This window comes from Equus quagga, chromosome 15 (genome assembly GCF_021613505.1).
Source record: "Equus quagga isolate Etosha38 chromosome 15, UCLA_HA_Equagga_1.0, whole genome shotgun sequence".
NCBI classification, from domain to species: domain Eukaryota; kingdom Metazoa; phylum Chordata; class Mammalia; order Perissodactyla; family Equidae; genus Equus; species Equus quagga.
Window position 1 is genome coordinate 60128721 of NC_060281.1, and position 26003 is coordinate 60154723.

Sequence of the window (26003 nt, forward strand, 5' to 3'; positions counted from 1 at the left end):
CCAAAATAAAAAGCTCAGTGGGATGAGCTCAATAGCAGAATGAAGAATACAGAGAAAAGTCAGTGAGCTAAAAGACAGAACAACAGAAATCACCTAATCTGATTGAGAGAGAGAAACTGAGAAAAAAAATGTAGAGAGTCTCAGGGACATGTGGGACTATAACAAAAGATTTAGTATTTCTGTCATCAGCATCCTGGAAAGAAAGGAAAAAGACAGTGGGGCTGAAAAAGTACTTTACGAAATAATGGCTGACAGCTTCCCAAATTTGGTAAGAGACATAAACCTACAGATTCGAAAAGCTGAGCAAAACCCAAACAAAATAAACCCAAAGATCCATACCAAGATAAATAATAATTAAACCTCTGAAAAATAAAGAGAAAGAAAGAATCTTGAAAGCAGCAAGGTACACCTTACTTATAAGGGAAAAAAACAATTCAAGTGACAGAGGATTTCTCAACTGAAACAATGGAGCCAGAAGGAAGTGGCACAATATTTTTTAAGAGCTAAAAGCAAGAACTGTCAACCCAGAAGCCTACACCCAGCAAAAATGTCCTTCAGGAACAAAGAAGAGATCCAGACATTCTCAAATGAAGGCACACTAAGAGAATTTGTCCCCAGCAGACACACCCTAAAAGAATAACTAAAGAACTCTAAAGAAAAAGGCAACGATAAAAGACACCTTGCAACATCAGGGAGGAAGAAATAACACGTGGCATAATAAAAATTACTATCTGGTCCTTCCCCAGGTTTGCTTGGTTCACAGCAGGGAGCTCCCCAAATCCCTGAAACCTCTTAAGTGACAAGAATGTCTCTTCTATGCTGATGAGATGGCTCCTGGCTCAGGGTGGGAGGGGGAAGGCTAGACACCTTCAGGATGGAGGCTGGTCACCAGGAAGACCTAGCCACGATTATAGGGTTGGAACTTTCAGTACCACCCCCTGACCTCTACGGAGGGAAGGGGACTGGAGAATGACCAACGATTTAACAAATCATGCCTACCTAAGGAGCCTCCATGAAAACCTCTAAACAATGGGGCTTGGAGAACTTCCGGGTCGGTGAATACACTGAAGTGCTGGAAAGCGGCATGCCTAGAGAGAGCACAGAGGCTCTGTGGCACACCCCCCAATGCCTTGCTTTATGCATGTCTTCCATTTGGCTGTTCCTGAGTTGTATCCTTTATAATGAACAGTAAATGTAAGTAAAATATTCTCCTGAGTTCTGTGAGTTGTTCTCGTAAATTATCAAAGCTGAGGGGATGTTGTGAGGACTCCCAAATTCATGTTTGTCTGGGAAGAGGTATGGGTAGCCTGGGCACCCTATCTGCATCCAATTTCTGAAGTGGGGACAATCTTGCAGCAGGACCAAGCCCTGAAACCTGTGGAGTCTGACGATGACTCCAAGCAGTTAGCGTCAGAATTTAACTGAATTCCAGGACACCCAGTTAGTGAGACGTCTGTCAGAGGCAGTATTACAAAAAAGACACCACAACACAGTAATCAAAAAAATGAGTAAATATAATTGGCTTTCCTTCTCCTTTTGAGTTTTCCAAACTATGATTGACAGTTGAAGCAAAACTGTAACATTCTCTGATGCATTCTAAATGTGTGTAGACAAAATATTTAAGGCAATTATATACAGGGAAAGGTAAAGGAAAGTAAAGAGAGTAAAGTTTTTATACTTCACTCTAACCAGTAAAATAATGACATCAGTAGACTATGATAAATTATGTAAAAATAATGTAATACCTAGAGCATCCATTAGAAAAACTATACACAAAAATACAATAGATAAATCAAATTGGAATTCTAAAAAATGTTCAAGAACCCACAAAAAGGTAGGAAAAAGAAAACAGAGAAATGAAAAACAGAAAGAGCAAACACAAAACAAAATAAAATGGCAGATATGATCCCCAACATATCAATAATTACATTGAATGTAAATAGTCTACAAACACCAATCAAAAGACAGAGATCGGCAGAACAGATTTAAAAAAGTGACCCAACTATATGCTGTCACAAAAAACTCACTTCACATATAATGATTACAGGCAGCTGAAAGTAAAAAGGGAAAGATATATCATGTAAACATTAATAAAAGGAAAGCAGGGTAACCATATTAATACCCAATAAAGTAGACCTCAGAGCAAAGATTACCAGAGACAGAAAAGGACATTTATATAATGATAAAAGGACTGATCCACCAAGACAGAGCAATCCTAAATGTATATGCACCAAACAACAGAGATGCAAAAGACGATAGAGCTAAAAGCAGAAATAGACAAATTCACAATTGTAGTTGAGGGACTTGAACACCCCTCCCTCAACAACTGAAAGAACAACTTGACAGAAAGTCAGTGAAGATACCGAAGAACTCAACAATACCATCAACTAACAGGATCTAATTGGAATTTACAGAACAATCCACCCCACAACCATAGAATTACCCATTCCTTTCAAGTGCCCACAGGACATATACCAAGATACACAATATTCAGGGCATAAAATAAACCTCAACAAAGTTGAAAAAACTGAAACACACAAATGTGATTTCTGACTACAGTGAAATCAAGCTATAAATCAGTAACAAAGATAAGAGGAAAATGTCCAAACTCTTGGAAATTAACCATCACACTTCTAAATAATACATGGATAAAAGAGAAAGTCTCAACAAAAATAAAAAAGTGCTTTAAGTGAATGAAAATAAAAACAATATAGCAAAATTTGTGGGACACAACTAAAGCAGTGCTGAGAGGGAAATTCATGGCATTAAATGTATGAAAACAATAAACATTAGAAAAGAGAAAAGGTTTCAAAATCAATAATCTAAGTTCCCACCTCAAGAACCTAGAAAATAAAAGCAAAACAAACACAAAGCAAGTAGAAGAAAGGAAATAATAAAGATAAGAGCAGGGATAATGAAATGGAAAACATAGAAACAATAGAGGAAATCAATGAAACAAAAAGCTGGTTCTTTGAAAAGATCAATAAAACCAACAAAGAAAAACAGATGACACAAATTCCCAATATCAGGAATGAAACAGAGGGTGTCGCTAGACACCCTGCAGATATCTAAAGGATAATAAGGGAGACTATGAACAACTCTACACACATAATTTCACAAGTCAGATGAAATATTCCATTTCCTCAAAAAATACAAACTACCACAACTACTCTGATATAAAACAGATCATCTGAATAGCCCTATAACTATTAAGGAAATTGAACTTCATAATTTAAAAACTCCCAAAAAAGAAATCTCAGGGTAAGATGGTTTCATGGGAGAATTCTACCAAACTTTTAAAGAATTAACATTAATTATACACTTCTAGGAAATAGAAGAGGAAGGAAAACTTCTCAATTTATTTTGCGAAGTCATTATTGACTGACATCAAAACCAGACAAAGATAATACAAAAAGCAGAAAGCTATAGAGAAGTATCCTCATGAATATACATGAAAGTCTTAGCGAAACATTAGCAAATGGAGTTCAGCAATATACAAAAAGAATTATACACCATGACCAACAGGCTTTATTCCAGGGATGTGAGGCTGGCTCAGTATTCAAAAATCAACCGATGTAATTAATCCACCACATTAACAGGTTAAAGAAGGGAAATCACAGCATCATATCAATCAGTCCAGAAAAAGCATGTGACAACATTCACCATCCACATTCATGATAAAAACTCCGAAATAAGAGGAAGAGATATGGTGAACTTCCTCAAGAAGACAGAATCTATGAAATCCCCACAGCTAACATCACACTTCCTGCTCTCCCCTAAGACTGAGAACCAAGTGAAGATGTCTGCTCTCGCTGCTCTTATTCAAGATAGTGCTAGTTGTTCTTCTGTTAGCAATAATTTTCTATGACTCTCTTACAAAAAAAAATGGACTTAAGATACACTTAAATGTAAAACTGTAAGAATTTTAGAACATAAAAGAAAATCTTTGGGATCTAACCCTGACAGTGTTCTTAGACTTGACACCAAAAATACAATTCATAAAAAGAAAAATTAATAAACTAGACTTCATCAAAATGAAAAACTTTTACTCCATGAAAGACTTTGCTAAGAAGATGAAAAAACAAGCTACAGATTGGGAGAAAATATTTGCAAACCACACATCTAACAAAAGAATAGTACATAGAATATATAAAGAACACTCAAAATTCAACAGTAAAAAAGCAAGCAATCCAAATGGAAAATGGGCAAAAGACATAAAGTGACATTCCACCAAAGAAGATAAACAGATGGCAACTAAGTACATGAGAAGATATTCAATATTATTAGCCATTAGAGAAATGCAAATTAAAACCACAAGGAGATATCACACTACATACCTATCAGAATGGCTAAAATAAAAAATAGCAACAACATCAAATGCTGGCAAGGATGCAGAAAAACTGAATCACTCATACATTGCTGGTGGGACTATAAAATGGCATAGCCACACTGGAAAACAGTTTGGCACTTTCTTAAAAACAAAAAACTATGCATGAAACTACCATATGACCTACCTATTTTACTCCTGGGTATTTATTCCAGAGAAATACTTGTATTTTTGTGTATATTATACACAAAAACCTGTTACATGAATATTTACAGTAGCTTTATCCTATTAGTCCAAACTGGAAACAAACCAGATTGTCCTTCAAGGAGTGAATATGCAAACTGTGGCAACTCCACATCATGGAATATGACTCAATAACAAAAAGGAACGAACCACTGAGACACACAACAACCCGGGTGAATCTCCAGAGAATTACACTGAGCGGCAATCCCCAAAGGTCTATCATGATGCTGTTTATGTAACATTCTTGAAATGACAAATGACAGAAATGAAGAATGGATTAGTGGTTGTCAGAGGTGAAGGAGGCAGTCATTTCGGGAGGGAAATGGGAGTGGCTAGAAAAGGGCAACTGGGAGGGACCCTTGTGGTGATGGAAATGTTCTGTATCTGACTATATCAATGTCAGTATCCTGGTTGTAATACTGTGCTGTAGCTTGGCCTAGTTTGGGGAAACAAGGTAAAGGGTCCATGGGACATCCCTGTGTTATTTTTTACAATTACATGTAAATGTACAATTATCTCAAAAATAAGAACTTTAACTTAAAAAAAAAAAGTGAAAAAGGCATGAGAGAAGAGAACAAGCTAAGCCAGGAGAAAATTTAGTCTGACTGAGCAAGTAAGAAAACCAGCAACTAAATCAAAGGACCCTCTAATCCTTTGGTGGTTGTGGTAAGAGGGGCATTAATTCTCTTTTCTCATGGCAGGAATATGTAGACAAAATGCTTTGTAGGCTCCACAGTGCCTGCCTACAATTTATTTCTTCCTAATCTGATTCTCTTCTTTCCTCTGCCTCTTAGCAAGATCCTGGGTAACACGGGGGGATGGGAAGAGGTGCAAGGATGTGACAAACAGTCATGCCCCTTTCTTTCTCCCTCTACTACAGGTCCAATCCAAATGACAACATACATTTCCAAAGAAGCCAGCTACAAAAGGGAAGAAAAAAAAATAAAAGAAGCTAAGAAAAAGAGGGCCGGTGGAAGCAATCCAAGTGTCCATTGACAGATGAATGGATAAACAAAATGTGTGATATACATATCATGAAATACCACTCAGCAATGAAAAGGAAGAAATTCTGACACATGCTACGAAAGGGATGAAGCTTGAAGACATTACGCTCAGTGAAGTAAGCCAGCCACAAAAGGAGAAATACTGGATGATTCTTCTTACATGCAGTCCCTAGAGGAGTCAGACTTATAGAGATAGAAAGCAGAATGGTGGTTGCCAGGGCTTGGGGGAGAAATGGGGAGTTGTCGTTTAATGGGAACAGAGTTTCAGTTTGTGAAGATGAAAAGATTTTGGAGATGGATGGTGGTGACAGTTGCACAGCAACATGAATGTACATAATGCCACTAAACTGTAAACTTAAAATTGGTTAAGATGGCAAATTATGTTACCTATATTTTAACCCAATAAAAAAAGGTAATTATGAAAAAAACGAAACAAGAAGGCCTTGTATGCCTTCATGCTTATGGGAGGAATGGGATCTTTTCATTGAACAAAATGTTTGAAATGTAGAAAATCAGTTTGAAATTATAAGTAAAGTGGAACTCTGTTTTCTGAAGACTCACAGCAGTTCCAGGCAAAACCTTACTGGGAAAATTGCAATGTAGGACGTATCCTACACAGGTGTAAAAGATGCTCTTACCAGCAAATGTTGGCCGAACTTCTGGATTCGCCTCCCAGCAATGCTTCATGAGGCTGATAATCTCCTTTGGGCAGTACTCAATGATGTCCTCCACGTTCGGCCTGTTCCCAGATTTAATGCAGATTATCAACTGCTGCTCACAGATAGCATCTATAAAGCAAAGAGGAGTTTAAGTTGAGACTTTCAGGTCCTGCTCCTCTCATGATGACAGAACTCAGACAATGCCACTTATCTCTCTCTGCCTAGGGTATGCTTTTAGTATAGCTGCCTCATCTGATAGGGGCCAATGGCCACAGTGACCAGGAGTTGGTGTGTTCCATTGCAGAGACAATCAAACAACAATTTAGATGAAAGACAGAACTCCCAACAAAGCTGCCTCCTGGTAGAACAAACGGATTATGTGGATAAAGCCAATGGCATTCTCCAGATTTTAATACAGAGACAAATATGGTATAGCTCTTGCCGTTAAGGAGCTCAGTTTAATGGGAGTGACTTAAAATAGAGAGTGGTAATTGCTATTCAAGAAGTAATTATAAGTGGTTCTGGTAACACTAGGTCAGAGAAGGCTTTGTTGAGTCCAGGAAAATATGCAGGAGTTATCCAGGTAAAGAATGGGGAAGGAGGACTCAGAGAGGAGGATTCCAGGCTAGGGAAGCAAGATATGAATAGAGTGGAAGTTCCAAAAATCAGGATGCATCCTAGAAGGTAGAAGCAGTTCCGTATAATTGTACATACTGACTACGGAAGGAGAGGTGAGGAATAAGGCTAGAGAGAGAAGCAAAAGGCAGACCTTAATGGGCCTCGTATTCCATACTAAGGAATTTGAACTTTATCCTGAAGGCCACAGGGAGTCTTGGGAGAGTTTTAAACAGGTGAGTGAGATGGTCATATTTGCCTTTTAGGATGCAGTTTGGCTGCAGTGTGAATGGCGGACTGTATGAGGAGCCGAAAGCAGAAATACAGAGGGTTTTAACCAAATAGAGGCCAGTGGGGATAGAGGGAAGTGGATGGATTCAAGACGTATCTTGTTGAATCATACATACACCTTAAAGTCATAGGTTTTGATGTCTGATTGGATGTGGGAGATGAGGGGCAAGGCTGAGTCTGGGATGACTAAGGTTTCTGGTCAGATTACTTGGTAGATGGATGGTGATGCTATTTTCTGAACATGTTAGAGGAGCAAAGCAGACTGGGCTACAGGGAGAGCATTTAGAAGATGAAGTTGTTTGGAAGAATGTTACTTTGGATGTTCCTCTGTACATGTAACAGATCTGACCAACAGGTATGTGTCTATCCAGGCCAGGGCTAGAGATAAGAGATGAAAGGCATCAACAAAAAGGTGATCATTAAACCACAGGAGCAGATAATCACCTAAGAAGAATGGATAGGAAAATGTCCATTAGTTTAGGCACTTAACAAACTGAAGAATGACTACTTGTGTATCTGCTCTCCTGCACGAACCATGTCTTTCTCATCTTTATATTCTCAATTCCAATTAAAGTACCCACAGTAAGTACTAAAAAGAAGTAATTCCTGAATAAAATAAGTGAATGTATGTAAGTATAAAGTGTATATCTTGTAGTATAAGAGGCTAAGTCCTAATAAGCAAAAGCAAGCAAGCTTTCCTGTCCAGGAAGAATCCTGGAATTTTACAGCACTTCCCAAGCTTAGACGCATTATCTAAGTAGGATGACTCCTACTTGTCCTGTGATCCTTGATTCCTAAAATGAGATTACTCATTCCTTCAAAACAACTTACTGAGCACCTGCTATGCTGCGGGCACTCTGTGTAGATGCTGGGGAAACAGCAGTGAGCAAATCAGATGTGCTCCCAGCCCTTGTGGAACTTACAGTCTGGTAGGTAAGACAGACATAAAATGCACAATCAACTACAACTCTTAACCGATTTCATTGAAGACCATTATTTCATTTAACGATTTTGATTAATACCCAAATCTCACCCCTCTACAAATGTCTTACTTTCATATGGCTCTTTATTTGCAAATATTGCCCAAAGCACTATGGCAAAGCTATACACATCTGACTTCTCTGAGGGCTTTGCGTTGACGTCGTTCAGATGCTCCGGGGCCATGTAGCAGAGGGTGCCACCATTTTTCTTAGAGGTACTGTTCAGTTTCCGCTGCTCATTGTGTTCCTCCTTAGTCAGTTTACTCCACGTCTTAAAGGAAGCAACGCCAAGATCAGCTATCTACAAGAGACCAAACCAATGGGATTGTTCTGTGAAGGCTACAGGCAAATCAGATTTAGCTTTAAATTTTGGGCTTATCCAGTAGACATGAGGTATAGGGAATCTTCTAGAAATGGTTGCACTAGATAGGTTTAAAACAGCTACTTCTGAACAGACTTATGGAAACTTTGTGTTTCTCCAGCCATCTGGAAAATCTCCCCTAAAAAATGTCCATGTGAAATTCTGTTATCTCAGGTTCTTTGTTTTTGTTTTTGTGAGGAAGATTGGCCCTGAGCTAACATCTGTGTCAATCTTCCTCCAGTTTGTCTGTGGGACACCGCCATAGCACGGCTCAATGAGCGGTGTGTAGGTCCACATCTGGGATCTGAACCCACGAACCCCGGGCCACCAAAGCACAGCATGCAAACTTAACCTCTATGCTACTGGGCCAGCCCTATCTCAGCTCTTATGCAATAAAACCAAGGAATTTGCTGGGGGCAAGGGGGAAGAGAGGAAAAGCAGAAGACCTTTCTGACATGAACAACAACAAAACATGTTTATTCTAATTCCTCATTTACTCTGCATAAGTTTCTCAATTATTTCTGAGCCAGGGAAAAAAACGGTATTTTCTTCTCAGCAGATTTGTATAGCAGATGATGACTAGGTACGGCACCTTCTATTTTCCAAATGGTGTCCAGAAGCCCATGGATGCGAATTTCCAAGGATTCCAAAGACACTTTGAGGATAAGGACTGTGGTGCTACTTGTTTAGAGTTGGTAACCTGAACCTAAGAGAAGACAGGATGGGAAGAAGGAGAAAAACTGACAAAAAAGCAGAGAGAAAAATACTAAGGTCAGACACAGAACAAAGAGGGAGGTGGCACAGCAAAATTACAGAACAATACAGTTAAGAAGAAACCAAAGCTGACAGTTTCACTTTTGCCTCTAGGAATCCAAGCATTTGAGGATGAATTCTGGCATTTTATTATCTAAAATCCACAGACTCTAATCCAGAAGATAAGAGAGAAGTGATTAATGTAAAGAAAGAATCTTCCTTTAAAGACATACAAATAAAAATGCCCAAGACTAGAATGCAGTTTAGAAGCAGAATCTTCTGTAGAGGGACGCCTGCGTAAGCAGTTCCTCAGTTCTTCCCCCCAACGCCACTTCCCCTTTCAGATTCTTGTGCTTGGACTCCTGCTGCCAAAGCCAATGGGATATGATGCTCCGCCTAGTTAAGTCTGGCTCTTGAGTGAACAAAAGAAAAATCTCTTTCCCTTCTTCCCTTTACCACAATGAAAAGAGAGTTTTCAAAAGGAAACTGATAAAAAAAATGCAGGTGAAAGTAAACGAATAAATAAAAAATATAAACTCTATCAAGTCTGTACCTTTCTTTTCAATCCCTGATAGAGCTTTTCAGCAGCACCACCACCAGTTATAAGATGAGCAAGGTCTTCCTGACCAGCTACCATGTCCAAAAATGATGTACAGTGGAGAATTAAAACGAAAATTGCCCCAATTTTCGATGAATCTTTAGATTGTGGTTTTACCTTAATGTGAAAATCGCCGTCCACGAGGATGTTCTCAGGCTTGAGGTCCTTGTGTATTACACCTTCACCATGTAAGTAGCACATTCCTTCAATGGTCTCCATAATTATCCTTCCTTTCACAGAAAGGGGGATACTGATCTAAAACAAGTGATATGAGGTCTATGAAGTGAAAAGGCAATCCACCAGGCCAAAGCAACTGTTTCATCCAAGAGAGTAATGGGGTGTGAACCTGGGGAAACCGTCACTGGGTTTGCTTCCAATGCTGCAGTCACTGTAAAACAAGCCTCCTTTCTTTAAGAAAGATTTCATCCCAGGCGCTAAGAGTATTACTGCTGTGTTTTGTCAGAGTAAAAATAAAACTTCTACACCAATATCGTAATATATAAAAATGCTATAAAATTAAGCTCCTTGAGAAAACCCTATAGTTATTATTATTATTTAGGATGTATCCTTACTACCTAGCGTGGTGCCTGGAATGTTTGTTGAATGAATGGATAAATAAATATCCAAAAAAACACAAATATGCTCTATGGTATACTAATATGACATGCTACTATATTAAATATGTGAATAATATTCATGGAAATGTGTGTATGAAATAACTAAGAGAAAAAAGAATATAAGGGAATGTGTTCACACTGATTACAAATATGCAAGAATTAATCTATGAGATAACATGGTGTTAAAACAATGCTGGAGTGAATTTCATATCTGTTTGGTGATTTAGTATCAGATATTTCAGGTCTTTGTAGAGTGTCAGTTCACTCTTACAACTGTATTCTAGTTATGTGAACATCAATGTTAATATAGATGATATCAGTTTTTAGTATAGTGGTTAAACAATACTTTTGCTTAACATTGAAAAACCAGTAACAAACTCTCCCTCTCGCGCCGTTTCTGTGTATGTGTGTATATGTGTATATGTGTGTATATGTGTGTGTGTCTGTAGTCCCTAGTTTACAAACAGGCTGTTTCCTAAAAATTTATATGTACGCTAATTGTTTGAAAACAGAAAAAAAATTTAAATGACAGAAGTTAGATTTCCAAGTCAACCCTTCAACCATATTTAACTCATAATGGAACTGAACTACAGTATTAATAGCCTGATTACCATAGTACAAAAAATAGCAGAAAAGACTTTCCCTTCTTCCTTGGTATACCTTTGGACTTAGGAAAAAATTCTGAGCAAGCAAAGTGGATTCCCTTCTCATCCCTCTCTCTGCTTCTCTCTGTTACATCCTCCTGACTTTTTTCCTGAGCCCCAACTGGTGCACTCATCTTTGGCTGATCCCACAGAATGCCTCTTGTCCCAAATAACCACCTCCCAATCAAAATACCTACCTACTTCATGCAGCTGATCTTATCTAGTTTTGGGGAGAAGAGCAATCTGATCAAATTACAATTCAACGTGTATAAATGATCATCTTTTATCCTTCCCATAGGTACTTGTGAGAGATGTCTGTGATTTAAAAGAATTGACATAGCTTCAGGCAGTTGGGTTGAGGAGAAGAAGGGGAAAGGGGGAATATTTGCCATAAAGGCAGTCATATCCCTCCAATCCCACACACAGTCTGTGCTTTGGCTAAATCCAGTTACTTGCCATTTCTAAAATTTGGCATACTCTCGTTCCTTTGCACCGGCCAATCTCTCTGCATGGAACATTGATTTCATAATTCTCTGCTTCGAAACCTCTACTCGCCTTTCACACTTTGGCTCAAGCATCCTCCTTCTGGAATCCCTTCCTATCTATCCCACGCTGGAGTGAGTGCCTCTCCTCTGTGTCCCCACAGCACACCGTGAGTATGTCTATCAAACACCATTACACCACACCGTTCACTTACTTATCTGGCCCCCTTGACTTGTCTGGGTCATATTTACTATTGCTCCCTGAGCAACCAGCACAAGGCCTTGCTCTTAATAGGTACATAAACTTTTAAAAAGTGCTTTAAAGTTATTTGGTTTTGGTAAACAATTTTTATTTTCCTGTCTTACCTATCCAGTGTTGTTGCTTCTAACATTCTATACTTAACCTATAAATTTCTTAAACGATATCAAAGTACAATCTTTAACATTCCATCTTCGCATACAGTCACTTATAGTGTACATCCTTCTATCAATCAATCAATATTTAATTGTTATCCATTACAGATATACCCCAGGTCAGACCATGTGCTCTATGAAGACAGTGCCCATCTCTGACTTGTGGATCTCAGAGTGGCTGACAAAAGCCAACTACAATACTAAGACATAGAGGGGACCCTCCAACTAAGGGATACAGACAATTGTCTGCAGGGATTGAGAGGAGGTGAGACCACTTTCTGGGCAGAGAAAAGTCAAGGAAGATTTAATGAGGGATTGACTTCAGAAAATCCAAAATATACAGTAATTCACAAAGGGATTATTTTATACCAACAAGCTACAAAAGAATACCACGATGATAACGACACAGACAACCAGCACCCAAGTGGCTGGGCCTGGAGGGTGCGCAGCAAAGCCCTCTCTACCTCAGCTTTCAGCACACGCATCAGGTTGCCCTTCGTCATGTACTCCATCACGAGCGCGTAGTTGCCTTCTTCTATGATGATGCCCAGGAGCTTCACCACCCGATCGTGTCTCAGCCTGTGCATCATCCTGCCCTCCTCGAGGAGGGACTCGTCATACCTGGGGAGGGACAGGTGCTATTAAGACGGGCAGTGTTAGCCCCTTTTAGCTTTGTGCCCCCAAAATATGCACGACACACCTTGACACATCACATTGCACATGCTTCTGTCATTACTTGTGCATGTACTCATCTCTTCTAGGCATGGACCACAAGCTATAGAAGGCAGAGCAGTTTCTCGTTGATCTTTATAGTCCTCCTTCCCAGTGACTGGAAGGGAGTGTTCAAGAAATGTTCAATCGATGAACGAATGAAAGAAAAGTAAATGAACAACAGCAATGAAACACAGCCTGACAAAAGGATTGTGTTGGACAGTATATCAAAAACTGCCGCCTCTCTCTGCAACCACTCTGGCAAGAAGAGAGAGAAGTAAAACAACTCCACCAATTTCTTTGAAGAGAGGGTTCCCAGAGCCTCTAATTAATGAACTACCCTTTTTTTTTTTTCCATACTTAGGGCTGGTCCTCACCAAAAATGTAAAGAAAGTAAACAAGTCTATCTTCATTGATCCCTCTCATTTTCTTTTCATTGCCTCCCTTATCACCCTTTATCTCCTTCTCTTTCTCTAGTTCTTTCCCTTCATTTCTCTCCCATTATTTACCAGCTGTGAGCTCCTCACTAACCAGCCTCAGAATCCTCATCAGTGATGTAGGGATCATAATAACCACCATGCAGGGTTATTTGACATGAAGCCTGTGTGCTGACCCTTACACCACAGTCTGTCTCCTCCTAAAGCCTGCGCTCTCACCCGTGGCCCCGGCCTACACCTCTGTGATAATGCTTCCCACGGCCAACCCATCATGTGCTCCACCCACCTCTGCTCCCCACTCACTCGGTGCGCTTGGGCCCTGTGTAGACCTTTTTCAGTATTACGAGTTCGTGGGATCTGTTCAAACACAAGGACACCTTTCCGAAGCCCCCGCTGTCTAGATACTCCTGCTCCAGGAAGTCGGTAGATTTCATCTTAATGTCATCCAAGGACATGATTGGTTTCCTTCTGAATACTCAGAATGCCCAAAAATGCACCACTTTTTCTTTTCCCTCGGAGCTGTGCCCTGTAAAGAAAAGAAGAGGACATCTCAGTGCAAAAAAGGTCATCATTCAAAAACTTATGGAAAGTTTCACCACAAGCTTAGCGCGCCTTTATTTTTTGAGGATAGATTTACAGTCTGTAAGATGAACTGTTTTTCATATTTCCAAGAATCACAGAACACCACAACTTTTATTCCTTAGACTTTCATTTCTGGCAACACTAACAACAAGAAAATTTTAAAAACTCTCTTGCTACAAATGACCTATACAGTCATGCGTCACCCAACGATATGTTCTGAGAAACGCGTCATTAGGCAGCATCGTGTGAACATCACAGAGTGCACTTCCACAAACCTAGATGGTACAGCCTACTACACACCTGGGCTATGTGGGACTAATCTTCTGGGACCACTGTTGTATATGCAGTCCATCGTTGACCAAAACGTCGTTGTATGGCCCATGACTGGATATGTCGGACAACATAATGCAAACATCCATTCAAACACATACCTAGGCTCAGTACAAAGGAAAATAACTCCAGAGACTGAAACAAACAGGGCACTGGCCCACATGGTGGCTGCTATGGACTGAATGTTTGTGTCCACCCCAAAATTCATAGGTGGAAGCTCTAACTCCAATGTGATATTAGGAGGTGGGGCCTTTTGGAGGTAATTAGGTAATGAAGGTGGAGGCCTGGGAAATGAGATTAGTTATAAAAGACATGAGAGAACTTGCTTTCTCTCTCTCTTTCCACTATCTGAGGATACAACGAGAGAATGGCCATCTGCAAACCAGGAAGCGGGCTCTCAACAGACACTGGATCTGCTGGCACCCTGATCCTGGACTTCCAGTCTCCAGATTATGAGAAATAAATGTCCACTGTTTAAGCCACTCAGTCTATTTAACTTGTTAGAGCAGCCAAACTGATTAAGACAGTGGTCCTGTGGGGCACTGCCAACCTTGACATCCAAAGGTCAGGGTTTAAAACCCAGCCAAGGACAGGAGTTGAGGTCAGGGCATGCAAGAAAAGAGGGTTGGCACAAAGACTCCCCCCTTAACATGGCACTCCTCAGCGTGCTACCCTTCAATGAAAGGATGGACTAGAAAAAAAGCAGTCCACTAGCAAAGGAACTTGTTTGTCTTAGACTGGGCACGAGGTATAAAAAGAAGTTTTCATGTGACTTCATCAGCTTGCGCCTGTCTTCAAATAGATTTGGGTTTTGAATTTACACTCCTCTTAGGGCCAGGATCCCCTAAGCTGATAACTTTTATATAGAAAGTGGTCACAGGCTGATGACATCCCTGTGTTGTAAGGCTAAAGTAAACAAAATACCTTCAAGCCAGACCAGACAAGATTCTCGCAAATGGAGCCTCTTAACATGAGCTCCCTTTCCAAAATTATATTAACACAAAAGAAAAAGTTCACCATGAGCCAGATCCAGCAAATACAACAAAAAGCAGCATTAGGCACCAAAGAACTTCAGGGAATTAAATAACTGAATATTCTTTAAAAATAACAGGTTTAAAATAATTACGAGCAAAAGAAGGAACTGGAAAAACTTAATAATGCACTATGCAAAAAGAAGAGGAAGATATAAAAAGGATGAGAATTTGGAGAATGTGTGTATTAGTACTATGAAGTATACAATGTACACAATCACAAAACAGAACTATTTGCCTCATCCTTCTTCCCTTCTTTTCTTGCATTCATTCATTTTCCCCAAACTGAAATGAAGAATAAAAATCCAAGGTGGACCACAAGGAGATAGCACTACACACCCACCAGAATATCCAAAATTAAAAAGGCTGATACCATCAAACACTGGCAAAGATATGAAGCAACTGGAATTCTCATACACTGCTGGTGGGAGTATAAAATGGTACAACCACTATGTGAAAGGTCTGGCAGTTTCTTATAAAACTAAACACACATCTACACTATGACCAAGCAATTCCAATCCCAAGAGAAATGAAAATATATATCCCAAAGACTTGAGCACTGTTCATAGCAGCTTTATTCATGATAGTCCCAAACTGGAAACAGTTATCCAGCAATAGGAGAATGAGAAAAGAAAACTGTGGTATAGTCATACAATGGAATACTACTCAGCAATAAAAAGTGACATGACAACGTGAGTGAGCTGCAAAAACATCATGCTGAGTAAAAGAAGCCTTATACAAAAGAATACACTCTGTCTCATTCCATTGATGTGAAGTTCTGGAACAGACAAACCAATCTATGTTGGAAAAGAAACAGTGGTTGCCCAGGGACAAGGTGACAACTGAGTGGGATGGGGCCTGAGGGAACTTTCTGCAGTGATGGTGATGCTCTGGCATCTCAGTGGAGGTCAGGGTTACACAGGCAGAAGCATTTGCCAATATTCAGCAAATGTACTCTTAAGAATTGCAGGTAAATTTCACATCAAAAGAAAAATCCGTAAACGTATTGAACTCTAGTTAGCAGTATGCATGCTGAAATATTTAGGGGGAAGCATACTGATATCTGCAGTTTTCTTTGCAGACAGACTGGTGGAGAGAGAGAGGGATAAGCAGATGGACAGTTATATGATAAAGCAAGCAGTATAAAATAATACAGACGGTGGATATATGACAGTTCACTGGAAAATCTTTTATTTTCAATTTTGTTTCTACATTTTTATTTATTTTCCCCTCTACCCCTCACCCAGTTTCTCCTAATAGTACATTTGTCAAAACTAAGAAACCAACATTGGTACATTACTAATAACTAAACTCCCTAGTTTATTTTGATTTCACTAGTTTTTCTACTAATGTCATTTTTCTATTACAGGATCCAATCCAGGATACCACATCACATTTTGTAGCTCTTGATTTTTTAATTTTTTTTTACCTTTTGACGCACTCCCCCCAACCCCACTGCTGGCAACCACCATTAGTCTTCTGTTCTCTGTATCTGAGCTTGTTTCTTTGTTTGTTTCTTTCTTTCCACATATAAGAGAGATCATACAGTATTCGTCTTTCTCTCTCTGACTTATTTCACTTAGCATAATGCCCTCGAGGTCCATCCTGGTTGTCACAAATGCCAAGATTTCATTCTTTTTTACAGCTGAATAATACTCTATGGTGTATATATACCACATTTTCTTTATCCATTCATCCACCGATGGACACTTAGGTTGTCTCCATATCTTGGCTACTACAAATAGTGCTGCAGTGAACATGGGGTGCATATATCTTTTCCAGCTAGTGTTTTCATTTTCTTCAGATAAATATCCAGAAGTGGCATTGCTGCATCATACGGTAGTTCTATTTTTAATTTTTTGAGGAACCTGCATACTGTTTTCCATAGTGGCTGCAACAATTTAGTCACACCAACAGTGCACAAGGGTCCCCTTTTCTCCACATCCTCCCCAACACTCATTATTTCTTGTCTTTTTGATAATAGCCATTCTGACAGGTATGAGGTGATATCTCATTGTGGTGTTGATTTGAATTTCCCTGACGATTAGTGATGTTGAGCACCTTTTCACGTACCTGCTGTCCATCTGTATGTCTTCTTTGGAAAAATGTCTATTCAGATCTTCTGCCTATTTTTTAATCTGAGCATCCGTTTTTTTGATGTTGAGTTGTATGATTCTTTTTTTAAGGATTGACACCTCAGCTAACATCTGTTGCCAATCTTCTTCTTTTTCTTCTCCCCAAAGCCCCCCGGTACACAGTTGGATTTTCTAGTTGCAGGCCCTTCTGGCTCTGCCATCTGGGCCACCACCTCATCATGCCTTGATGAGCAGTGCCATGTCCGCGCCCAGGATCTGACCTGGAGAAACCCTGGGCAGCTGAAGTGGAGTGTGCAAACTTAACCACTCGGCCATGGGGCCAGCCTCTGTATGGGTTCTTTATCTATTTTGGATATTAATCCCCTATCAGATATATGATTTGCAAATATTTTCTCCCATTCAGTAGGTTGCCTTTTTATTTCGTTGATGATTTCCTTTGCTGTGCAGAAGCTTTTTAGTTTGACATAGTCCCACTTATTTTTGCTTTCCTTGCTTTTACTTTTGGTGTCAGATTCAAAAAATCATAGGCAAGATCTATGTCAAGTTTACCGCCTGTTTCTTTCTAGGAGTTTTATGGTTTTCAGGTCTTATGTTCAACTCTAACTCATTTTGAGTAATTTTTGTGTACGGTGTAAGATAGGGGTCCAGTTTCATTCTTTTGCACGTGACTATCCAATTTTCCCATTACCATTTTATCGAAGAGACTGTCCTTTCCCCATTGCATATTCTTGGCTCTTTTGTCATAAATTAATTGGCCATATATGTATGGCTTTATTTCTGGGCTCTCTATTCTGTTCCATTGATCTGTTTTTATGCCAATATCATACTGTTTTAATTGCCATAGCTTTGTAACAGAGTTTGAAACCAAGGAGCGTGATGCCTTGAGCTTTGTTCATCTTTCTCAAGATTGCTATGGTGGTTCGGGGTCTTTTGTGGTTCCACACAAATTTTAGCACCATTTGTTCTATTTCTGTGAAAAATGCCATTGCAATTTGTATGGGGATTGCTTTGAATCTGTTGATTGCTTTGGCTAGTATGGACATTTTAACAATATTAATTTTTCCAATCTGTGAGCACAAAATATCTTTCCATTTATTTGCGTTGTCTTCAATTTCTTTCCTTAATATTGTGTAGTTCTCAGTATAAAGGTCTTTCACCTTAGTTAGATTTATTTCTAGGTATTTTATTCTTTTCAACACAACTGCAAATGGGATTGTTTTCTTAATTCCTCTTTATGATAGTTCGTTATTAGTGTACAGAAATGCAAGAGATTTTTGTGTATTGATTTTGTATCTTGTAATGTTACTGAATTGGTTTATTAGTTCTAATAGTCCTTTGATGAAGTCTTTAGGGTTTTCTACATATAATATCATATCTTATGCAAACAGTAAGTTTAACTTCTTCCTTTCCAATTTAGATGCCTTTTCTTTCTTTTTCTTGCCTAAGTGCTCTGGCTAGGATTTTTAATACTACCTTGAATAAAAGTGGCCGGAGTGCGCATCCTTGTCTTGTTCCTGATCTTAGAGGGAAAGCTTTAGCTTTTCACCACTATGATGTTAGCTGTGGGTGTAAAATCTTTTTAATTTGCACTTTGAAATTGTTCATAATAAAAGTTTGGGGGGGTGGTTAAAAAAAGTACCTGGAGGGGTTTCTGCAAATGCCTAGGCTGACAGCAATCTCGTGCAGCGGCCTGCTGCAGTCTGGCTCAGGTAACCAACCTTCTACACGTTGTACAAAGACTGTGAGCAGGCCCTGGCACTCCGACAAAGCTCACATATCAGCAGTGTAGACAATATTATGGACCATCTTCCTGTGATACGAGACATTGCCAAACAAGAGGAAGTACCCTCTAGAAAGCAGCATGTCTGTGGGGCAGACAGAGGAGGTGAGGGGAGCTGCCCAGATAAAGGGCATAAAGACTGAGAGAGGGGTGAGGCAGACACTGAAGGTGAGGTAGTGGAAGCCATAATAATGGTGGGAAAAGCACAGGCCTTTCTCGTGTGAGCATGAACTCCAGCTCTGCAATTTATTAGCCCTGTGACATGGGCAACTTACATAAGCCTCAATTACCTCATTTGCAAAAGGAAATAATAATGACTGCTTCACTGGACTGGTAAGTATTATATGAGAAAAAAGTATGTGAAAAACACATTTATTTCCTGCTTTTTGATTCTTGCTATGGTTGGCCCAGCTGCCCACATTTACCCTGTTTCACTGGGCTTTGAGAATGCCAATGCATAGCTGGGGTCACTCTGCTCTGCAACTGTCTACTGACCAATCCCTGTGGGAACAGGAGGATGGAGGAAGACAGAGTAATATGTCCCGCTCTTCCTGGCAACCCTCTTAGGGCACATTCTTCTCCTGGCTAGATGCCGCTCACCTTCCAGGGCTCAGCAAGATGTCATTTCTTCAGTCTTCCATCCTAAGTCTTCCCATTAGACATTTTCACAGCACCCTGTACTTCTCCCCTGAAACAGGGAAGACAGCTATAATTTGAGAATTATTTCTAATTATGCTCACAGAAGGCAGAAAACTATCTTGCACACTGTCTACAGTGCATAGAAGAGAAACTGACATACGGTGGTTGAGCATTAAACAGATATATATTTTTAAAAAAGGACTATTTAGGGGCCGGCCCTGTGGCCAAGTGGTTAAGTTCACACACTCTGCTTCAGCGGCCCAGGGTTGTGCCGGTTCAGATCCTGGGTGCGGACATGGCACCACTCATCAAGCCATGCTGAGGCGGTGTCCCACGTGCCACAACTAGAAGGAACCACAACTAAAAATATACAACTATGTACCAGGGGGCTTTGCGGAGAAAAAAGGAAAAGTAAAATCTTAAAAATAAAAAATTTTCAAAAAGGACTATTTAATTGTCCAAAAATAAAGGATATAGTTAAATGAATTACAGGACATTCATAAGATGGAATATTATATAGCCATTCAAAATCATAGTCTGTAAAAATAAGATACATATACACACACACACACACACACAGACAGTTGGCTAGGTATACATATAGATGTATGTACAGAGAAACAGACATAATGAAAGACACCAAAATGTTAGCAAGAATTATATCTGGATGACAGCGTGATTTTTACTTTCTTCTTTACACTTTTATTACATTTTCTAAATTTTCTACAATAAATGTGAATTACATTTATAATAAAAATTATTTTTTAAACAGAATAATCCCTTCACGAATAGTTCTTTATTCTTAGGAATCAAATCTAAGATGCTGATAAAGATTATGTACAAGGATGTTCCTAGTAACATTACATAGAACAGCAAAAGCATATAAAACAATTTACAAATATAGAGGAGAGAATAAGTTATCGTTCATTCATACTCTGAAATATATCTATCAGTTTTTAAAAATGCTGAATATGAATGTTTAATAACATAAAAAAATGCTCACAGAGTGAAGAAACAGGAAGAAATTATAACTCTGCCTGTCCACTTGGGTATAGGATTTCAAAAGCTTGAGGAGGAGTTCCATTTGGCATCTCTCCTTCAGCCCAGGCCTTGTCTTCTCAAATCTGCCAAGACCGGCCAGGATGTGCAGTGCCTCCAGCAAGCATGACAGCGCCCGGGGAAGGGGCCTCCAGGCGGCTCCACAGCACCTTGTGAGGCTGGTTCCTGACCCAAGTCAGTTCTCCTTACAGTCATGCAGTTTCCTGGTTTACTCTGATCTTAATCTTATGCATCTTTTGCATGGTTTCCAATGATTTCCTTTGTTTTCACTGTTTTTTCCCACTTTTTACCAATCAACAATTCAACTTCATAAGTACTAAATAGGAAGGCCTTGTGAGAGGTTTAGACACCCAAGAGTCACTAACACACTGAACAAAGGCAGGCAGATGAGCACACCACAAAGCCATGTTTTAATGAGTAATTAACGAAGGCACACTTGCCTTTTATATCATATTATGATAACTAATTTCAACTAAAAATGTAATTGTATCCCTTTTAATGGATTTCTTAACGTTTTTGCATAAGTGAGTATTAATTCAGGGACTCAGAGAAGCAAATTTTTCCACTGAAATTAACTGAAAATTCCCAAAAAATTCACATATTACTTTCTAAGGTAGGTAAGTCTATATATCAAAATATTTATATCTACATTCAATTTTATCAATTATACCTCAATAAAACTGAGGAAAAATAGAAACAAATAATAATTAATACCAAAAAACTGGACAGAATGAACTTCTGATACTAACAGCCAGGACAGTGGCTGGAGGCGGGGAACGAGAGGAGGCACAGGAGGTTTCAGGAGTGGCGGCAACGGGTCTATTTCTTCACCTGGATAATGTTCACTTTGTGATACGTCATAGAGCTGGACAGCTATGATCTGCGCACTTTTCTCTGTGTTATACTTCAATAGAAACGTTTTTTAAAAGGTATCCATATTTACCTTTCAGCGGTAGAGGACTATTTTTTCAATTTTCTAATGATGACCACACATAATGAGTCTGACAGAAAATGTTGGTTGCCTACCTATCACTGTCTTACCTGCTAATAGAATTCTCATTTTACTCAGGTATCCAACACAGACTTCTCTAAGAATCTCTGATTAAAACAGCTTGATGCTTTGCCCCAGATAAATAAGAGGTCTGAGCAAGCAAGAGCCAAATGATGAGCAAGAGACAAGACTCAAAGCGTTTAACCATGCACTATCATGTACATTAGCCCAGGATGACTCCGAGAGGTAAGTTTTATTTTCATCATTCCAATTTACAAATAAAGAAAAAAAAATTAGAATTTAAATAATTCACCTGAAGTGGTAGATCTGGAATCGAACCCTTGCCTCTTCACTCAGACTTCCACTATCAATTCACTAACACGTGCTACTTCTCTAGATAGCAAACAATAAATGTCTGGGTTAAAATCAGATGCAAAGACCTAATCTTACAGCCTTGCTTGCCTACATTAAATGAGTATGCTATGGTCAGAAACACGGGGAACGTACAGACTAAATTTTTAAAACATACTCAAATATACTGTTCAAAATCAATATTCTACAGGTTAAAACAATCATTTTTGCCAGAGTACAATATCCAATGCACATCATGCTATTTTTTCCAAATTTTCAGATTACATTGGTGGTATTAATGTTATGGATTAATAAGCACTACATAATAGTTTGCCACTTTGGAAGTTGATATTTTGGGAATTTTTATTAATTCTCATTAATATTCACAATCCTGAAAGTACAACATATCTCTGGTGCTCAATATAGTGCAGAAAGGAAAATGAAAATTATAGTTAATCATTATTGCTGTTTTACCAGTAATACTAATGATGATACACCCCAAATTTTATTTTAAGTAAGCTTAATCTTTCCTTTTTGTGTTTAGATGAGCTGCAGGTTTCCACATTTCTCATTGACCACAATTTCCTCTCTACTCTTCTACCTACCTGGTGGTTACAAAATGGAGATGAAATCACTCTACATTCCAAGGTTCACTCTGTGCCTTGATTTCTTCCAGTGTAAATCAGTGAAGAATTAAAAGTGGTCTAAAGACCAAAGGACTTCTGCAAGTCAAACAGCCTCAGACTCTGTCCAAGATAAACACGAGCTCTGCGCAAAGGGCCAAATGATCAGCAAGACACAAAGAAACGAAGAACCCCTGCGACTCTTTGTGGGGTTTTGTCAAATGCTTAGGAGGAGGATGTAGCTTATCTTCTTCATAACCCTGAAGAGAATCTGCAGCACTTCATAAAAGCAAATGCCACTAACCACCGGAGAAGCCGCCTATACTTACGACGTTCATCCCTTTTGTCGCTGTGGCTGTTGGCCCTTCTTTCCCATTTGCCAGCCCACGTCCAGGATTATGCGGAAAAGCTTTTGATTGTCTTTGCAACCCGCTGCGGCCCCAAGTGCAGCAGTAAAAGGGCCTTTCAAAGGGCTGGTAAGAAGTCCCAGCCAAGAGAAGATATCTCTCTGTAGATACCCAACGCTATTACGGCAGGAGCATCCACTACTGCATCTCAACGACACTGCCCACCATCTCTACCAAAACACCACCACCATAACAAGGTTCCAAACTCACACCGTTATCGTGGAGCGAGGGCAGGCGTCTGCCATTGTACGGATTTACACCTAAACCTCAGAGAAGCAGCCTGGCCGGGTCTGGGACAGCCAGCGGCCCCGGGCCAGACTCCGCGGAAGGCCGGAGCCACCCCGAGCCGACTGCCGGGAGCGCCCTGGGCGCCGCCCACCACCGCACGGGCCACTCACAGCCCGACTTCCGGGAGCACAGCCGGTGCGCTCCCCGCCCGACTTCCGGGCGCGCCACGGCCCTCCACCGCCCGCACGCCGCGCCAGGAAGCCCCGCCCCGCCCCGCCCCGCCCGGAAGGCGGAACGGCGGACCCGGCCGCCAACGCCGCCGCCGCCGCCGCCGCCGCGCAGACGCACCCGAGCGCGACTTACTTTCGTTTCCGAGGCGAACTTCCTCAGGCCCCGCGAGCCGAGAAGCGGTGGCGGCAGGGGCAGGGCGGGTCCCGCCGCCGCGGCAGCACGCCCGAGCCGGAGATGGGGTCCCTGGGGCCGGAGCTCGCGGGCTAGGGAGACCGGGCCTCAGAGTGGCCGTCCCGCTGCGTTCACCGCGCCTGGCTCCGTGGCCTGCGTCCGGCGCGTCCAGCCGCAGCCCGCGCTCGCTCGCTCCGGGGTCGTCGCGTCGGCGCGCCTCGGGGGGTGGGCCCGCAGGGACCGCCGCGTCGGGAGCCCGCGTCCGGCCCGCGCCGTTTCTCCCCGAGCTACTGAGCCCGGCCGGCGGGAGGGCGTGGACTGCTCGCCCCGCCCCTGCCCTGCCCGGGAGGAGGAGAAAGAGGAGGAGAAGGACCGGGCGAGCGCCCGCCCCCGCCAACCGGGCCTGGGACCCCGTTTTAGAAACCCAGTGATCTGTCAGCCTAGGGATCGGGGCTTCACCTTGGTTTAAAGCGAATTGGGAGGCCAGAAGAAAAGAGGAAATGTCATCTGGTCGTAGGAACCTCCGCGGGGGGAGAGGCAGCTTGGCCCCGGGGAACACGCTGGGTGAATTACCCAGGGGAATGCGAGCTCGCTGTGGACCCCGCTGGAACCTCAGGCAAATTACCGTTCTCACCTCCGTTCACCTGTAAAGTGGGGATAATAACATCTAGTCTGCGGGGCTGCGGAGGAAGAAATGTGGTATTTACTTTGCAGCCCCTTCAAATGGTGATTGGGCAGTCTCAGGCAAAATGGGAAATGCTTGCTGTAGTGTTATATTGAAAGCAAATTATATGCTCAGCATGGTTGCATAGTGTAAAAAGATGTATACATCAAGAAAATGAGAAGCCACAAACTGGGAGTAAATATTTGCAAAAGACGTATCTGATAAAGGACTGTTACCCAAAATACAGTTAAGAACTCTTAAAACTCAACAATAAGAAAATGAATGACCCAATTAGAAAGTGGGCAAAAGATCTGAACAGACGCTTCATGATACAGATGACAAGCATGTGAAAAGCTGCTCAACATCATAGGTCATTAGGGAATTGCAAATTTGAAAAACACTGAGATACCACTACATGCCTATTAGAATGGCTAAAATCTGAAACACTGACAACACCAGATGTTGGTGAAGATGTGGAACAATAGGAATTCTCATTCATTGTTGGCATGAATGTAAAATGGTACAGTACTTTGGAAGAATGTTTGGCAGTTTCTTAAAAAGCTAAAAATGGTCTTACTATCGATCCAGCAGTCAGATGCCTTGGTATTTACCCAAGTGAGTCGAAAGCTTATGTCCACACAAAAACCTGCAAATGAATGTTTATAGCACCTTTATTCGTAATTGCCAAACTTTGAAGGCAGCCAAGGTGTCTTTCAGTAGGTGAATGGACAAAAACACTGTGATCTGTCCAGACAATGGAGTATCATTCAGCACTAAAAAGTGAGCTGTGAAGCCACAAAAAGACGTGGAGGAGATTTAAATGCTTATTTCTAAGTGAAAGAAGCCAATTTGAAAAAAACCATATAATGCATGATTCCAACTATCTGCCATTCTGGAGAAGGTAAAATTTTGAAGACAGTGAAAAAAGTCAGTGGTTGTCAGGGTTGCAGGGATGGGTGACTAAGTGGAGCAGAGGGGATTTGTAGGGCAGTGAAACTATTCCGTGTGATACTATGATGTGGATACATTATATGTTTGTCAAAACCGGTAAATGTGCAACACAGAGAGTGAAACCTAATGTAAACTATGGCCTTTTGTTGATAACGTTGTATCAGTGTCGGTTGGTTGATTGTAACAAATGTACCACACTGGTGTAGGGAGTTGATGATGGGAAAGCTGTGTGTTGGGACAGGGGACAGACTGTGTAGGAACTCTGTTCTTTCCACTCAGTTTTGCTGTGCAAGAAAAGCTGCTCTAAAAAACAAAAGTTATTATTTTGAAAAGATAAACATGTACTTAAAAGACGAAAGGGGTACCTATTCGTTCAACAAACACTTCTTGGCTTGCCAAACAGGTACTAGATACAAGAGTATCTGGTGGTAGAAACAAGTGATTCAATAAATATATACAAAGCACCTGTTTTAGGCACTAACGACTCAGTTGTGAATAAATCAGACAAAAACCTCTACCCTTGTGGAGCTTACATTCTAGTGGGGAGGTAAAAAAATGAAAAAAAATAAATGTGTAAACTATTATGTTAGAAACAAGGTGTGAGAAATGAGATAACTGGAAGGTTTTTGTCCTGAGCATAACTTGAAGGATGAAGTTGCTGTATACTGACATGGGAAAGAATAGTGAGAACAACAAGTTTATGGAAATGTCAGGAGTTCTTTTTGAACAAGTT

General features: G+C 40.6%; 1 protein-coding gene across 8 annotated transcripts in view; it reads right to left on the minus strand.

Annotated features, from left to right (window-relative positions):
- RIPK1 (receptor interacting serine/threonine kinase 1) overlaps positions 1-24730 on the minus strand; it is a 37879-nt gene extending 13149 nt beyond the window's left edge. The window contains exons 1-8 of one of the 8 annotated variants that reach the window (XM_046640864.1): positions 22601-22914; positions 21958-22037; positions 19556-19643; positions 13440-13662; positions 12453-12609; positions 9949-10086; positions 8192-8420; positions 6213-6362 (exon numbers count right to left, since the gene is read on the minus strand). In XM_046640864.1, coding sequence (XP_046496820.1) covers positions 6213-6362; positions 8192-8420; positions 9949-10086; positions 12453-12609; positions 13440-13591 — 826 coding nt within the window. In that variant the 5' untranslated portion in view covers positions 13592-13662; positions 19556-19643; positions 21958-22037; positions 22601-22914. The other 7 variants (XM_046640865.1, XM_046640863.1, XM_046640866.1 and 4 more) reach the window with 7 other exon arrangements.
- Positions 24731-26003: the final 1273 nt, after the last annotated feature.